This window comes from Atta colombica, unplaced genomic scaffold (genome assembly GCF_001594045.1).
Source record: "Atta colombica isolate Treedump-2 unplaced genomic scaffold, Acol1.0 scaffold203, whole genome shotgun sequence".
Lineage (NCBI taxonomy): Eukaryota > Metazoa > Arthropoda > Insecta > Hymenoptera > Formicidae > Atta > Atta colombica.
The window spans coordinates 348,204-366,106 of NW_017259298.1; the positions used below are offsets into that span (position 1 = coordinate 348,204).

Genomic DNA, 17,903 nt, shown 5'->3' on the forward strand with positions numbered 1-17,903 from the left:
ATAGTATATTATAAAAAGTATGTATTATATAATACAATATAAAATATATAGTGTTAAAAAAATCTGATTGCAAATAAAAAAAACCTTAGTGAACATAGGTCGAAGCTTAACCATTTCTGAAATATAAATATTTTAAAATGTTAGCATCATGAATGATTTACTTGCTTCTACGTGTCGCGATGTTTGCCTTAGCGTTTATAACTGAGTTCTGCAAGAAGAATTGTAAGACTCTGCAAGAAAAGTGGAGAGGAAGTCATGTGAAAAATATTCTGTAAATATAGCAAGTAAAAATGTTTATATCTCAAAAACGTTTGAGCTTTCGACCTATGTTCACTAAGGCTTTTGTATTTAGTATAGCGTGTACTATAATTTACCATATAAATGCTGAATTGTTTTTTTTCAAACACACACACAGTAAATAATATATAATTAAATTTATAACTTATATTATTTATCATTATATTAAACACATATTTTTAAAATAACAGACGAAATTAATTGATTAATGTTGAATGTAAATAATTCTTGATTATTGTTAATATTTTAGAATATTGCTTCTGGGATTTCTACGAGTACTTTCTATACAAAAACTATACGGTTTGCGGGTTATTTCAGTGTTCAAATCTATAGTATTATTACATTATTAGAGAATTTGTGTCAAATATAATTCATTTCATATTTCCCAAACGATACACTCAAATTTTTATATTTTTTAACATAATAAAATGAATATAATTAGAAATACAGATATTGTGTAAAAAAATTATTACAAAAAGTATTGCTGACACAGTTGTAAACAAACTGTGGAGGTATTTATTTTTAATATAATTAACATTTATATGTTAAATTAACACATATTTCATTAATTCATCTTAAAATTTATGTTTTAGAACACATTATTTTACATTACTTGTTCACTTCATAAATTGTATTATTTTGACACCAAGTAACGTTGAATATTAATTTAACACAAAAATCTTTTTAACATAATCTACACATTATATTACATTAAATTCAAATATGTTAAAAAATTCGATACAAACAAGAATAGAAAATGGATCGTTTCCAACATAAATATATAATTTTTTTTGTATTAGGGTTGTATAAAATGCTTCGCACTGATAAAATGAACTATAATCCCACAACTCACGGTCTCGCCGCTAAAGGAATTTTATTTTTTACCCAATTGTAATAGCTGTCTATGTCCTTCTATTGCAACATATTAAACTCTCTTCACGCGAGTCTAAGAATAATCAGTTTTTGGAATCTTCCGTATTTATATAGAATATAGTTTATTACTATATATAGAATATAGACTATTTATATAGAAATGTATTTACATATCTCTTCAACTTTTCAAGATTTGACTCTTAAGGTCCGATTGTTTCATCTTTTGATAAATTTTATCTATTAGATAAATCTGATAATCCGCACATGTGATTAGATAATCTTGCTTACCCAATAGAACAATCGGTCCTACATGCAAAAATATCACTAAATGCATGTGTAAAAATGTAAAAAAGAAAGAAACATTAATCGTATGCACCAGACCGTATTATTACTTTGTTTTGCTTCATTATGCTTCATTAAGTATTTTATTTTCTTTACTTACTTTTTTGCTTCAAACAAGCATATAAATATTATATAATTTCAAACATTATGATATACTAGATATTACATAATATCAATTGTAAATTAGATTATTAGTATATAATTATATATGTTTGTAAATATTGCAATTACCTAATAAATTTTATGAGTGGTAACCAAAATAATGGTACAGATCTTGTTCTTATATTTTGACTTTTAATTAGTTGTGCAGCTGTCTATCTTCGATAAGTTGTAAAAATATTTCCTACAATTAGATAGAAATTCTTATTATCAATCTTAATACCCCATGTCATATTTGCATACGTGATTACATTTATCTGTTTAAATTAATTGTATTAATTTTTTCTATAAAACATACATTTTATTTAATTTCGGCTTTTTGCAAACGGCTTTTTCTCGTATCATATAAGGATAGACCGTAGTAAATTTGATTAAAGACTTTCCCTCATTAGATACATGTAATTCGTCCTCAAGCGCATCTATCATACCTGAAAATAGAGCCTTACATGAGCTGAAAGCACTTAAATATTTGTGTATTTAAATCATTTATTTTTCGTAAGTATTGAATGTATTATAAAAAAAGAATAGATATTATAAAGCCTTGTATCCTTCATGTATCAGATTCGAGATCTCGGCTGAAGAAAGAATTGATGAATCTCATTGATGTTGTGACTGAATTGTTTCAACATTAATTCCTTTTCTGTCTAAAATCGCGGAATAATTTCTAGCTATTGTGAGCATAATTGAAGGCTTAAGAAAAAAATCAGATTTATCTCGAACTACATGTTTTGTAACGGAATAAAAAGGAACTAAAGTTCTATAATGTGCTTTTTGTTTCCTGTTTCTTGCTCTTTGTTATTTTTTACATCTTGTCTTTTTGCTTCTTATTTAGTTTTTTATTTTATATCGGCCGGAATAAAAGTTAATGAATTTCGAAAGAAATAAGAGATCCCTGGTGAAAATTTTTCTCATAATTTTTATATGAATTGGAACATTTTTCAGAAATACTCAGAAATATTCGGAAAGCTTACATCTTCTCTCTAAACTTCTCATACAAGTGAATTCTGAAATATTCTGAAATTTTTCATTCTATAATTTTTAAAAAGTACTTTTAAATTTTTTAGATTTTATAACATTTCATCAGAAATTATACTTACAAAAAATCTTAAAAATCTTACGATATTTCATAATTAACATATATGAAAAATTCTGAGAAAAGATGTAGATTTTCTGAGAAATGTTCCAATTCATATAAAAAATGTGAGAAAGTTACAAAATTATAGAGAAATTCTGAAAAATTATATAGAAATTCTAAAAAATTATATGAAAAATTCTGAGAAAAATTTTCACCAGAGATAGCAAAAAATGCAATTATTGATAAAATGGTTGCAAGGAGAAAAAAGGTAAAAACCAAGAAACAAAGAGTTTCTATTGTAGAATAGAAATAAATTAAGAGAAATCCTACAATGCCTGCTATCGATGACAACCAGAAAGAAATCTGAGAGAGGGCAGTTTAAAATCTGTAATCGCAAAATGCTGCCACGCACTACATCGCCCTCTGATAAAATAGACGTAAACTACATAGCAACGTCCACTTCTCTTACGATACATCGTCCACTTTTCAAAATCAATGTATCATAAAAAAAGTAGACGTTGCTATGTAGTTTACCTTTACTTTGTCAGAGGGCGGTGTAATGCGCGACAGCATTTTGCAGTTACAGGGGGTTGATTGTGGATTTTGAAAGGAGATGAAAATTACAAAAGTGAGCAAAGGTTACTAGGTATTGACCAATTAAATTATGAATACTCTAATGAATTTTTCACCTCATTTGAAGATACACAATCGACTCCCAGGTTTGGGCCGTCATGTCCTTTCTCAGGTTTCTCTCTGCATACATGCATTTGCCTATTTAGATTGCGTTTATAATCTATGATGAAGATGAAATAACACATGGCAGTTGGCACTTTGTTGTATTTCGCGGGAGGATCAAACATTTCCTCTCTTTCTCTCTTACTTTCATTGTAGTTCAATGTTTTGCGAACAATTGTCAGAATCTGATGTAATTTTTTTCAAATCCCTTTTACAGCTAATGTGTCGACGTTTATTAGAGTACTGGTGGAATTGCGAATATGTCGCGAGTATCGGATAGAATTTCCGACATTCTAAAGCTAGCAAATAGCTCGAAAGTGACTGATAGAAAGGTAATCGCGTTATTAATCGTTATTTGTTTCAGGAATCTGATTCGTTTTGTGTTTTTAACCGGGAAATTAAATTAAAATTATTCAATCTTCGATTTGGTGATCGATGTAAAATAAATAGAGATATCTTATTCGCAGACATTCGCAAGTTAATCTACAACAGGCCTGTCCAATTTGAGCGCCGGAGCCAAAAAAATTTAATGTGAATAAGATTTCATGGATTAAAGTAAAGTGTTGATGATAGAGCGTCGCTCAGACATGTATCAACACTTTACAATCTTCAAAATCTTATCCATATTGATTTTTTTACGTCAATGGCTTTGTTTTTTTGTTCCAGAGCTCAAATTGGACAGGCCTGATTTAATAGTTGATTTTGACGTATGTACAGAGTGTTTCGAGTCAATTGCTGTCTTTATCTACAAAGCTATATCGGTAAAAGAATTTAAGGTCTGTTTTTTTTTATTCCTACTAGACTGTACTAGAACTCTTGCATTTGTCAAATATCAAGCAAATACTTATCTCACTTTAGGTTTCAAAAATGTACACTAGTTCAAACATAGAAAACGGATTCCCAGTTAAAAATCTAAAATATATATCAACTATATTAATGTACAATCCTTTTACTTCTATTATTTCTTGTGTGACAAAGACCTGTTAATTTTCAGAAATTTGTGTCCGAATTAAAGGATTTATATCAAAATGACGATGCTCTCACAGAAATATGCCAGAATACCAAGAGCAAAGCTTTAGGAAAGGCCAACTGGCACTGTATTATATCCACAGTTCACAAGTTAGTTACCGATGTAAGGAGAATCATATTGAAATGTACATACAAAACAGTTCCAATATTTTGTATGTTATATATTTATAATTTCATTTATTTTTGATGATGCTATTTGAATAATAATAGGAAGCAGAGAAGCCTAGTAAAGAGACAAATGCTAAGAGTAGTGAAAGGCAATCTATCTGTGACTTGATGAAGGATACAGTTCGCCGAGTCAGCGAGAAGTCAGCTGATTTTTTGAAAAGCAGCGATATAGTCTCTCGAATATTGCAGATATTAGACTCTAAGGTCTATGTGCATTATCAGGATACTTATCTAGGGATATTAGTAAAATATATATTGCCCAAAAATATATATCACAGAAATATTATGCCAGAGCAATGGAGGGAACTATTGAAAGTTTGCACCAAGCTGTATAAAAAGGCACACCTCCAAAGCCATATTGTGTTAGATGCGTTGCAGATGATTGTTGATTATTCTTTCTTACATACGAATTTATTTTTTTATGTAAAAGATTTGTTATTGTTTCTGGGTGCGTTGAACTTTCAAATTATTCCGAATTAACTATTTTATGTTTATATTTTACAAAATATTTTAAATATTTTTTTTATATTTATAAACAAATGTTGAGTTGATATTGTCTATATTACTTAAAATTGATCCAAAATAAATTTATTTTACTTTACATTTTAGAAAATGACGTTTTAAAAGATGTGAAAGCAAACAACGAACAGTTGACAGAGTCTTTCTACAAACTAAGTAGCAGTGTATGCAGGCAAATCATCACAGAATCCAGAATCACGCTCTGCAAGTTTAGTGAAAGCATATTGATGAATATCTTATGTTTGAATGGTTCTGAGGAAAAGTATAAGCTGCTGTTGATCTTCCTACAGATTCATCATCCAGAAGGTATCTCGAGGCATGATGATGGTGCTTTTGCATTTGATTGGAACGAATGGAGGAAATTGCTATGTAACATGTATCTGCTTGTCCAGGAGAATTGCAAATTGGACGTGCAGTGGCGCAGTTTCATCCAATTTGCTAGTGAAGGTGCTATTTTTTAACACACAAATATATTTAACGTATGCTTTAAATAATAAAAACACTAATATATTATTTATCTATATCAATTATTTTATTAATTGCACAGATAAATGGCTTTCTTTTTAGCAGCAATTAAATTCTATTCTATAAATTAAAAACTCCTAGAGATTAAACGGTCTAGTTGGATTTTAAATGCTTGTATGATTCTTATGTGAATTTATATACTACGTATGTAATAGAGTAAAAAAAATTTTTAAGTTCGGCGCGCGTTTCTGGGGAATTCTCGGAATTGATTGTTAACAATGATATTACTGTTTTAATGTCTTTTTTTAAATTTATAAAAGATTTGATTGTATAAATAATTGTATATACCTTGTAATGATTTAGTTGTAAAAGAAATTATCAATTTAACAAACATTACATATTTTTTTGCAGTCGTAAAACAAATAATGGACAACTCAATAAATTCTACTAGCTCTCTCGATAACCCTTCTCAATCAATCAAACGCAGACGAACAATGAATAGAATTGAAAATATTGTTGACCTGATAACGAACAGTAGTCCCGAGGAAGTGTGGTCATTGTTAAGAATTCTGACAGAAACCCTAAGAAAATATCCACAGTGTCTGAGATCGCAAGATCTCGCACCCTTGCTGCAACATTTAACGGAGATCGCTGTGTCTCGAGATGAGTCTATCATGAACAATTTGTACAATCTAGCTGCTATTCTCATGGAAATTGAAGTATCTAATGGAGAGGAAATACAAGATGCTACAATTCATTGGAACAAGATCTGGGATATGTTACTTCGGTATTAATTTAAATTTTATTATATTAATTTATTTATATAAATTAATTTAGAATATTACGTAATTTTCCTGTTAAAAAAATTTAGTTTTTATGTTTTACTAAAACAAATTTTACTAAGAAAATTGTGTAAGTGTTGTCTATAAATATTTTTTAGGTATATAACATTTAATTCTAATGTTACATTGATATTGTTGCATTTTATAATTAAGGAATTTTGTAATTGCAATAAGATTATCCTTGCAGGTCTCTAGGAGCGAATCAAAACGAGGAATCGGGCCATTCATTGATTCGCTGTTTTATAAGGTACAATAGACTGCCAAACGCAAACGCTCTTCTTAGATTGTACCTGACCAAGGCGATTCGCTGGTCGCCGAATAGCGTACATACATTGCGACGACTGTGTGAGCGTGTCTCTCTACCAGTGGACGCGACCACATCGGTGCTGGATTCGTCGCCCTCGATGATGATGACGCCAATCTGTGATAGGACACGCCTTCTAGAGTGGCTGCTAAACGTTCCGGATCATACATGGCAGAAGCTGGCGATGCGATTGTCCATCGAGGTTGTCGAAGACATTTGTGAATTATCAGTGAATCTTGTTCTGAAATCTCGTTACAGACAAAATATTAAGACTGAGCAGAAATTCTTGCAGAACCACGAGAAAGCGCGCGTGATTACTTTTATGCCTCATCAAGACATTCAGTCAACAGAGCTTCCGCAACTCTGTCATGCGTTCTTGACGTTTAAGATAGCATTGTCGGTGAATTCGAAAAACAAGCTTATCGAACAAGATTCCGGGATAATACCCGACACTGGAAATTCTGTCTCTTACGTACAGGAAGTATTTAACTTCCTGATGAAGCAAATGCACAAGATTATTCAAGAGGATGATTCCAATGACGAGAATAGAAATACACGTGAAATCTATGTCGTGCTGATGAAGTTTACGTTCCTGGCAAGATTATTATCCATTCTGAAGCAACAGAATATTTTCACGACGAAGGATATCGCTGGCTACTGTCCGTTGATCGATGCAATGGAGAAACAATTGAATGACAGCTATGAAGTTCTGACGAAAATTGACTGGACTAGGTATGAGTTTTAATAGAGCGAAAGAAGTTTTTTATTTTTTCTCATTTCAAATACTATTAAGGAATCATTCAATACTTTTGTACTTCCAAATTTTGTAATTATTAGATTAGATTGGGCTTAGCAGAACTTAAGTTTTTTTTTTTTTTTTACTATTCTGTATTCTTACAAATGTGCTGAATATGCTTTTTATTACAATGTTTCCTCGCAGGTGCAAAAATATATTTCTACTTAGCATAACCAGAGCATTGAGGATGCTTTATGGGACAACTTACGATACGGATATTGCTAAAATAATTGTCTCTGCGTCTACAATGGACATGATCAAAAACATATTCGATCTATTGAATCAAGACGACAATTGTAATTACGATTGTAATGAAGAGTCTAACACTTATCAGGTAAACAAAGAAATTAATTTGTTTTTGTGTAATAAAGAAATTGTTTTTAATGACTGTAATCGTCATGTCATCGTCATTTCAGGGAAGACGCAAGCGGAACGCCAGCATGTATCTGGAGACATCAGACCCAAAGCCAAGCCATCCGCGTGAAGGCGTGATTCATCTGCAGATCGTAGAGGCCTTATCATCCTTCTGCGCTTTACACATCGATGCAAATCACAGCAAATCCACGTTGCAGAAAAAGATGATGCATAACTTGCTGACTATGCAGCAGGACTTCACGAGCTATGTGGATTCCAGAATGTCACTGTTGATCCTGGAATCACTCATTGCACGCGATCATGATGAGATCCAGCGTGAGTGCGCGGATACGCCGTTGAAATTTCTGCTGGAAGTATGCCAGGAAGGTTGCAAAGATGAGGAATCATTGCGACAGCTATTAAATCTGCTACCATACTTCTTCGAATACGCGATTAAATATGATTATTCATCCAAAACGTTCGTCCATGTGCTCGAACAGCTCCATAAGCGCATTTGTAATCGTAACTGTAGCGTTCTTGTGCATACGAGTTACATGAAGTGTGTATGCAGTTTCATACGGATTGATCCGAACTTCTCCTGGAATAGCGTTTACATTTCCAATGATGACGACGTTTTGATGATATTGGACAGCATCCTCAATTACATTGGTGATACACTCTTTGTACTCCGGTCGCAAGCAGTACAATGTCTGCAAGAGATTCTATCCTTCAGAAACGTTGCTCATAGATGGAAGGAACATATCTTCGTCAAGATGGAAGAAACAGTGTTCGAGCTGCTCGATGAAGCAAAGCAGTCGAATTCCAACTTACAGAAGTATCAACATTATTAATAGAGAGATATATAAATTTGATACCAGTATTAAAATAAAGTAGATAGCAATATTATAAATTGTTTTTACAAAAACTTATAATATTTATTCTTTGTCTATTTTATAGCATTTATAGCATTCTGAAAATTTGTTTTAGAATTTTTATATGTATTACTCGCAAAAATATTGAAAAAGTATGAGAAAAATTCTAGAAGAGCTGTAGACTTTCTTAGTATTCTGAAAAGTATTCCAATTTGCATAAAAAAATTTGAGAAATTTTTTTAAAAATTATTAAAAATTATCATTCAGAAATTCCGAAAGATTTTAAAATTAACATAAAATTTTGAAAAATTATATGAAAAATACTTAAAATTTTCAGAGCAATTTTTAATATTTGCGCATGATTCAAAAGAATACATAATAATGTTGTTCCTCTGAGTAGCGCTAGTAATTCTTTTTTTTTTTTTTCATTTTTGTGAAATAGCAATAGTTTGAGAGAAAGTCAACTGCAAGATGAAAAGGAGACTAGAACAGTAACCGCGTTGATTGCGCTAGCCTCTGTGGCATGCGCCAGTGGAGTTCTTCAGGGCCGCGCTCTGAATGCGATATTGCGATTAACAACGGAAAAGCAAGTGAATGTACAAACGGTGCGGAAGGTTCTCTTGGTGGCAACGCAGCACACGACGACGTACATGTCGCTCATTGAAGATAATTTGAATTATCTGCTGACTTCTTGGATCGAGGATGCGCATTGTCAATTACAGAACTTTCCATGGATGCTTATGGGTAAGAATATGTTCGTTGATTTGATGCAATTAATACAATAGTGGTTTTAAAATAAAAAATTCAATTATTTATACCAACTTAATACTAATATTATGAAAAACAAATTTTTTGTGGCGTCTGACAAATCCACTAATGGTACAAGTAAAGATTTTTTTATTACAGTTTTATAAGATTAAAAAATATGACATTTACAATATAACATAAATCGATCTTTAATATAAGCACTATAAATTGAATCAAATTTATTATTATCAATAGGATGCAAGACTATCGATGAATTCTTTAGAAAGAATATCAACTGCATTGTCCCAATTCTATTGCGCACTTCGGACATCGAAAAAACCGTGTCTTTTTGCATGAATATCGATGTGGACTTCAATAAAGTCTTCGAGGACGTTTTCCCATCCTGCTTCGTGTGGCTGATATCGCGCGCCATTGTATTCGATACTGACACAATGCGCAAGTTGATAAATAACACGGACGAGTTTGCAAACATGAAAAAATTCAGTCAGCTATTCCGTTCTCGCTTGCAGGACATTCTTGTAGAACTAATACGGCGGCTACATGATGAAGATGACTTTAAGAAGATTCTTTCGATCTCATTTACGTGCTTTCCAGCGACGGATCCGCCGCATTTCTCACGAGGCATGCTAGATCTGTGCTTTGATTATCTAGAATCGGGTCATTCTTTAAACACACACATGCTGGTCGAACAACAACCAGCAACGCTGCAAAAAACACTGTTGCGGCTCGCAAGCGCTGTACACTCGTCGCGCTCTCGCGAGGGTAAGCTCAAGCGGCTGCATCAGTACGCATACTTCTGCTTGCGGCTAACACATGATCTCTCGAAATCCATCTTCAATGAGATGGCCGCGTTCCTGATCCGAGATGTGTGCTACAGTTTATTGCATCTCACCAGGAATGGCGGTGATGGCGACGAAACGCTCGTTGCGGCATGCTGCAAATTCCTGGATCTGTTCCTAAGACAAGCGCTGCCCGCGAGAGCCACGGAGGTCCAAGACGTCCTCCGGTTTATCGTGGCAAATTTGATCAGCCTAGCGCAATCGAAAAATAGCAGCATCAGTGAGATGGCTGCGAGTCTACTTAGATTTCTCGTGGTGGAGCAAAGAAATGTACTACGAGAGGCCATCGCAAAACTCGGCTCGTTCCCAAATCATGAAGTCTTCAAAGATGTAAGAGAAACTCATAATACTATCAGATTGGACGACGGATCTGCGCTATGCCTTGAAGGCGAATTGGAACGTTTCCTGGATGCCATAGGTGAGGAAAACGTCGAGTGCCTGGAAGATCTCGCGAATTTCACGCAGCAGTTATCGACGAGAAAAAGTGAGCTACAAAAATTACACCAAAAGTTGCAGAGTCCATATCCTGAGAATGGTGCTAACATCCTGCATCGGTTGATATTCAGGTAAATATGCATTTTATTCCAATTAATATTACATATACGTTAATTAATATTAATATTATATTATATAATAATATATATAATAATAATATTATTTAATTTCTTTCTTTTTTTCTTATTTTCCTTATTTTTTATTTTATCGCATAGAATAATTGTCTCTATTAGTGTGCTTTTGTATTTCAATAAGCCATAAAGAAAACGCTCGAATAATAAATAATAAATAAGAAAAAAAACTGTTTTTATTAAGTAAATTATTAATGTATACGATATCAAAGATAATATTTTTTAACTATTAAAATATTAACTATTAAAGTATTTTAAATATTTTTCGAAAAATATGAGGAATTTATGTGAATCTAGTAATATGTATTGCAAGATTTTAAGCTTGTCCCTATTAGTGTATCTTGTATTGGATCTGAGAACATTGTGTTATGAATGTACATTGAAATAAAATAATTAATTCGCAATTAATTAGCAAATTGACTAAAAGACACATCAATAGGAAACATTACCCTAATATTTTTAAAACTCACTCCTCAGACTCATCAGACTAACACAATCACCTAATCCGCGCGTGTCGATGGAGGCTACGAAATGCTTTGGCGAACTAGGCCCGATGGATTCTACAATGGCTCTACAACCAGCTGGAAGTTTCGTCCAAGAAGCAGACTGTGCAATAGAAGCTTTGACCTATCGATCGGTTGCAATGTTGACGAATTTTCTCGTGGAAAATTCAGTGGAACTTCGCAAAGTATATATATAATTTTTTATTACATAATAATAATTAAGTCTCGTGTTATCTCGAATGTTCATTGCATTGTAGTATCCTAAGCGAAAAAAATTTTAGTAAAATATTTAGTAAAATATTTTCTTAATTTAGTATATAAGTATAATATTTCTTAAAAAAAAATATTTTTTTTATCCTAAAATAAACAATACGTATTAATTGTATTTAAGGTGAGCGCTGAAGCCCTTTATGCGGTGCTGTCGACCTTCAACGGTCGGAAACTATTTGATCTCAAATATTTAACAGACTTGTCGAACATCCTAAAGTGCACATCTCTGAAGATCGATTATATCCGACCATTTGCTCGCGGCCGTTGCATCAGGCAGACATCCTTCAGTGTGGACACTGCAAGATTTCGCGTTGTTATGAATTCAAAAAATGAACTGTGGACGATCCAAAACAATGAGAATTATGCCGAATGGATCATCAAAGTCACCTGTAGCGTCGCCGAATGCTTCACAGATTCCTACTTGGAGAGCTTCCTGTCGGTTTGTCGACTCAGCGTCGAATTCTGCGAACTGATTTTGCCAAGAATCGTTTACCTCGTCATTCATGAGAACGATAAATTTATCGATACCTTGTGTGATTGTGTTAATCAATTTTTTAGGTATTATTAATTTATTTAAGTGTAAATGTTTAAAAATTTACGACGGAAAATTTAAGAAATAATTCCAGGTGTTTACTATCTAAAAAAACCTGAAATTTTCAAGGAATTTCTCTTTACCTTTGAAAATCAAGAATTTTTACGGAATTTATTGGAAATCAAGGAATTTTGAAATTGTACTTAAATTAAAATTTTTTAATTATTTTCATTATTTCAAAGTATTAAAAAATTTTTTCATTTTATACTTGGACTTTTAAACAAAAATACCTTGAAATCTGAAAATTCTCAGGGAATTTTTTACAAGATTTCAGTAAACATCTTATTTAATATCGTGAAACCTAATTCATAATTCATATCAATTCATATCAATTAGGCAACACTTTGCAATCAATGAAGCGGAAACTACCGCATCGCCAACTTCGAAAGGCGATAGTTGCGACCAGAAGATCGTACGCTGTATGTTGGACGTGGTGAACCACATACGCGCTCAACTGCCGGATGGCGCGACGTTGAGACTCGATTACGTCTATCTAGCCAGAGCGGCGCACAAGTGCTCCGCATACTATACAGCATTACTGTTCGCGCAACTCGCTTGCGGATCAATTTCGACGGACTATCCGGATTTCAGCAATGACCCGAGGATCGACTATATTTATGAACGCCAGCCAGAAATCGGCCGAGTGTTACAAAACATCATGCTGGACACCTACTTGAACATTAGCGATCCGGACGCCGGAGCTGGGTTGTCGCATGTGCTTGATCATGATTCTCGTGTGCAATACTACGCCCGTACTAATCGCTGGGATGAAGTCATGCTCGCGCTGGACATCGAGTTGTCCTATCACAATTACTCGCTGTTGGCAAACGCCAGGATGGAGATGGCAAACGCGTTACACCGCTCAGAACTGCAATTTCTCCAGTGGCAATTTCTGAGCGGTAGCCTAGACGAGAAATTTAGGTGAATTATGTATATATAATTACAATTACATAAGCAGATAAAAAAGTAAGTACATAGTTTATTTAATAGCTTGAGCATAAAATATGAATTTTGCAAAAAGCTCGAGTGATTTGCTAAACTACAAATGAATAATGAGGCTATGTAAACGAGCAATATAATATCTAATATTTATTAATATAATTCTACTACAATCATTCGATTTATCTAAAACATTTACTTGGTCTTCTTTAGTTATTCTCCCTAATATTATATGTTTCCCTATTATATGATTATATTAATTAATTGTTAAACAATGACTACATACGCTTATATTAATGTCATTAAATTTGGTGACAATTAGCATTATCGATCTTATGCGCTTATTAATGTGTGAATCCATGTGAATCCGAGTTTCCAAACTTGTATATTATATTCACTCTATACAAATTTAATGGCGTTAATATAAATGTAATTAATATATATCTAATTAATGTTTAACAATTAATTAATATAGTTGTATAGTAGGAAAACATATTAGGTAGAATAATTAAAGAAGGTTAAATAAAAGTCGAAACATTTTAGATAAATCGAATTATATTAATAAATATTAGATGTTATTTTGCTTGCTACATAGCTTTATTATTCATTTGTAGTTGAACATAAAAATTTATAAATAAATTTCTTCCTCTAGTTATGAGTGCGCCTGGAGACTCAGCAAATGGGATCTACCTGTCAACGACGTCACCAATTATAATGATTTTCAATCTCAGCAGTTACGAGTGGAGTCACTGGAGAATGCGTTTCATGTTCACCATTACCACGCACTGAAATGCTTCCACGAGAACGACCGTCAAGGTATAGATCGGGCGATTGAGTGCGGCCGCATGAGCGTGGTACGCGAATTACGAGTGATCAGCCCTGAGAGTAGCAAGATCATCAATCAAAAGCTATCGCAACTGCGGATGTTGCGTGAGATTGAGCAACTGAGCTGGGCAGCTGATTCTTCGGAAAAGAAGTATCCGGAAATTTTGCGACGCTGGAACGAACACAATATCAGTTCGATCGGTCAGTTCGACCACGTAGAACCGATTCTATCACAGCGTATCACCATGTTCCGCATCCGTGAGTCTTTGCGGACGAATGCAGACGTGCAGAAAGCATTTTTTGATACTTGCTTGGATCTGGCAAAGGTCGCGGAGAGTCAGGGTAATTTTTCGGTGGCCACTCGAGCGCTGAGACCTCTCGAGTTGCATCAAAATTTACCCACAAATCTGAAGAACCAACTGCTGTATCAAGATTCACTCTTAACGTGGATGAAAGGCGAGCAGGTAATAGCGCGTCATCTGTTACGGAGCCTAATCGAGAAGAAGGATCCAAAACCAAGTCTGAAAGCTAAAGCTCTGCGAATCTACGGTGATTGGATGGCGGAAACTAAGTCCGAAAATCCTCAGGCAGTAATACAAAAGTATTACTTAATGTCCATTGAGATCAGCGAAGCTATTGACGAACAAACATCCGATGTTATCGAAAATTTACATGACACGCAGGTAGCAGGATAAAAATATATGCAAAGTAATCAGTATTGAGAAATTGCATGCAACAGCATAAATCGATTTATATTACCTATAAGAATTCAAATAAAGAAATATATAAAATTTATAGACTCCTTAAATTAATACAATGAAAATATAACATCAAAATGGATGTTAGGAGTCAACGCTGGATGTTATATTGCGCAATGCTAATAACTGTTAATACATAGCAAATTCAATTTGTACGTTTCAGCTCATTTTTTGAGCCATTCTCAGCAATAAAAAGTTACCGCTTATTGCACTATAAAAATCTGCGTCTCGCACAATCGTAATTCTGACCTTCAATAATGCAGTCGTAGTGGAAATGTGATGAGAAACAACTATCCTCAACATAGTCTAATGTTGTGCCAACCAGTTGCATAGCTGAGTGGAACAGATAGTGGAACTCAAGCTAATAATTGCAACAAAAGTTTTTGAATAGATGAAGATTAATTTGTGTAACTAATGTATGCTAGCCAGAAACTCACCCCATCTCCAACAATGATCCATGCATGCGGATCTAAGCATTGTCAATCCATTACAATAAATTTAAAAATCACAATGTCAAAGTTAGATTAAAAAATAATTTAAGTAACATAAAAGAGAGTCATGTTCGCACTGATGTTAGTCACATAATAATTGTTGAATACAAAAAGAGATGTGTCGCGTGAACAAAGTATATCGGTTAATGATAAAAATAAACATATTATTACTTGTTGAGAATTTGTAAGTAACTATGATTTAATGCCTCAGTGTCAGTTTGATGCATGACCATTGGATTGACGATTTATGTAAAGTATCTCGAACATAATTCGCTTATTATAATTTTTCTCAGAATCCAGAATTCTCACATTCAAAGTCATGATTGCAACTCACCCTGATCTGTGATAACTGAACGAGTGTTAACTCTTAATGTCCATTTGTATTTTGCTGTTTTATGTTATTTTCATTGTATTACCTATAAGTTTTATTTTTCTCTTCATTTTTTAAATTTTCATTTACTATTTTTTTATTTCCGAAAGTTTTAAATTCCGTTCTATTGAAATTATTAACATTACAAATGTATCTTTGAAGTTATTCTACTTAAATCTTTAGTTTTATTTTTGTTACATGTATAAAATTGCATTTATATTCTCAATTAACTCAGTAGAAAGAATTTTATTTATCTTGGTATATTCTTTGTGTTTTTCATTATAGGCTGCATTGGCGCGCTTTGCTGATACACAATACCAACAAATCAGTACGTATATGAATTCGCCAACATACGAAGCACTGAAGGAATACGCTTGTAGCAGTACGGATAAAGTGGACCACGCGAAAATGAGCAATCAGTACTTCAAGCGCGCCGTGATAATCAGTCAAAGGCAATCGACGAACGACGCGGCCGAGTTGAAGAACATCGAACAGGAAAAGCGTAATTATCTCGCGCAAGCTTTGAAATACTATCTAAGGACGCTGCGTAGCAGTGAGAAGTATAACCTGCTAATCTTCCGACTGGTGGCACTCTGGCTGGACAACATGTATGACGATGAGGTGAATGAACAGCTACTGGATGAACTGGATACCATACCCTCATTCAAGTTTGTGCCGCTGGTGCCTCAGTTGGCTGCTCACATAAACAATGATATTAGGCAGCAGTATGGCTTCTCCGCACGAATCTTCCGGATCCTCGAACGATGCAGTCTGGAACATCCATATCATACATTGCCTGTGGTTCTGGCGCTGAAGAACTTGCATAGCGACGACGAGTACGAATCGGATTCAACAGATGCGAAGAAGGAAGAGCGTCGTGTGTTAGGCGCCAAGAAGCTTCTCAGCCGATTGATCGACTCCTCTGTGCGAACAATCATTCACGAAATGGAAAACCTATCGCGGGCATTGTTGAGTCTTGCCTATTGGCAACCCAAGGGCAAGTGCTACTCCAATAAACGCTATGCGATACCACGAGAGCAGCCAATATCCAAGGTACTTTTTAAATTGATTAGTTGCACTTGAGCAACATTCTTATAGACGAACACACAGCAAGGTCCTATCCATTCAAATTATTTATATTGCTTTCGGAAAGCAGTATAAATAATTTAGATTCTGAAGAATATAAAATTAAAAAGAATGTTAAATCAAAAGAATATAAAAAAATTCTTTGGAAAGAATAATAATTATAGATCGCAAAATCCAATGATTCCATATCTAATCAATCGATTTTGTAGATCAAGAACTTGGACAATGTTCTTCTACCAACTATGAGTCTACCTGTGAGACCATCGGGCAATTACGACGATGTAATCGGCGTAAGATCATATCAAGATTCCTGCGAATTCGTCGGTGGCGTGAACATGCCTAAAAAGATTATCTGCGTCGGTACCAATGGTATACAACGCCGGCAATTGGTCAAGGGGAAAGATGACCTGCGGCAGGATGCAGTTATGCAGCAAGTGTTCACGGTAATGAATACTCTGCTGTGCACGTGTAAGGAGACGCAACGGCGGCATCTACGTATCAGAACGTACAAAGTAGTGCCGCTGACGCAGAGGTCGGGCGTGCTAGAGTGGTGCGACAACACGGTACCCATCACGGTAACCTTGGTAGGCAGTTCTGTTAAGCCAGGCATGCACAAGAAATATTATCCGCGCGGCCTGACTGCGGAAGCGGCAAGAGATAAGATGAAGAATGTCGCGCAAGAATCAAACGAGGTAAATGATAGCTAGAAATTTCTCCGTTATTCTCAATTCATTACTAATTGTGCTAACAGGCTGTTATCAAAATATGAATTTTATTATAATATATTTTGTAAAATGTAATTTTAATAAATATTTTTTCTTAAATCTTTTGATTTATAATATTTAACATTTACTTTAATTTTTGAAAGTTTAATATTTTTAAAAAAATTAAGGGCCAGTTGTTCTTTATCTTCTTTATCTTTTATCTTTATCTTTATAAATGGTAATTTACTTATTGAATAAACAAAAGAGTAAAAGAGTAAAACACAAGAGAGTAAGAAAGTAAG

The 17,903-nt window shown here is 33.8% G+C and overlaps 2 protein-coding genes across 2 annotated transcripts in view; one reads left to right on the forward strand and one right to left on the reverse strand.

The window, feature by feature from the left end:
• LOC108687226 (estradiol 17-beta-dehydrogenase 11-like) overlaps nucleotides 1-3,319 on the reverse strand; it is a 6,662-nt gene extending 3,343 nt beyond the window's left edge. Inside the window, exon 1 of the mRNA XM_018192887.1 lies at nucleotides 3,281-3,319. Within this exon, the coding sequence (XP_018048376.1) occupies nucleotides 3,281-3,319 (39 nt within the window). The remainder of the gene's footprint in view (nucleotides 1-3,280) is intronic.
• A 421-nt stretch (nucleotides 3,320-3,740) lies between these two features.
• Nucleotides 3,741-17,903, forward strand: part of LOC108687273 (serine-protein kinase ATM) — a 15,750-nt gene continuing 1,587 nt past the window's right edge. The window contains exons 1-16 of the mRNA XM_018192964.1: nucleotides 3,741-3,813; nucleotides 4,476-4,613; nucleotides 4,721-5,126; nucleotides 5,288-5,644; nucleotides 6,074-6,449; nucleotides 6,692-7,540; nucleotides 7,749-7,938; nucleotides 8,021-8,793; nucleotides 9,273-9,574; nucleotides 9,833-11,003; nucleotides 11,541-11,751; nucleotides 11,958-12,394; nucleotides 12,765-13,349; nucleotides 14,020-14,875; nucleotides 16,097-16,864; nucleotides 17,107-17,589. Of these exons, the coding sequence (XP_018048453.1) occupies nucleotides 3,742-3,813; nucleotides 4,476-4,613; nucleotides 4,721-5,126; nucleotides 5,288-5,644; nucleotides 6,074-6,449; nucleotides 6,692-7,540; nucleotides 7,749-7,938; nucleotides 8,021-8,793; nucleotides 9,273-9,574; nucleotides 9,833-11,003; nucleotides 11,541-11,751; nucleotides 11,958-12,394; nucleotides 12,765-13,349; nucleotides 14,020-14,875; nucleotides 16,097-16,864; nucleotides 17,107-17,589 (7,974 nt within the window). The 5' untranslated portion in view covers nucleotide 3,741. The remainder of the gene's footprint in view (nucleotides 3,814-4,475; nucleotides 4,614-4,720; nucleotides 5,127-5,287; nucleotides 5,645-6,073; nucleotides 6,450-6,691; nucleotides 7,541-7,748; nucleotides 7,939-8,020; nucleotides 8,794-9,272; nucleotides 9,575-9,832; nucleotides 11,004-11,540; nucleotides 11,752-11,957; nucleotides 12,395-12,764; nucleotides 13,350-14,019; nucleotides 14,876-16,096; nucleotides 16,865-17,106; nucleotides 17,590-17,903) is intronic.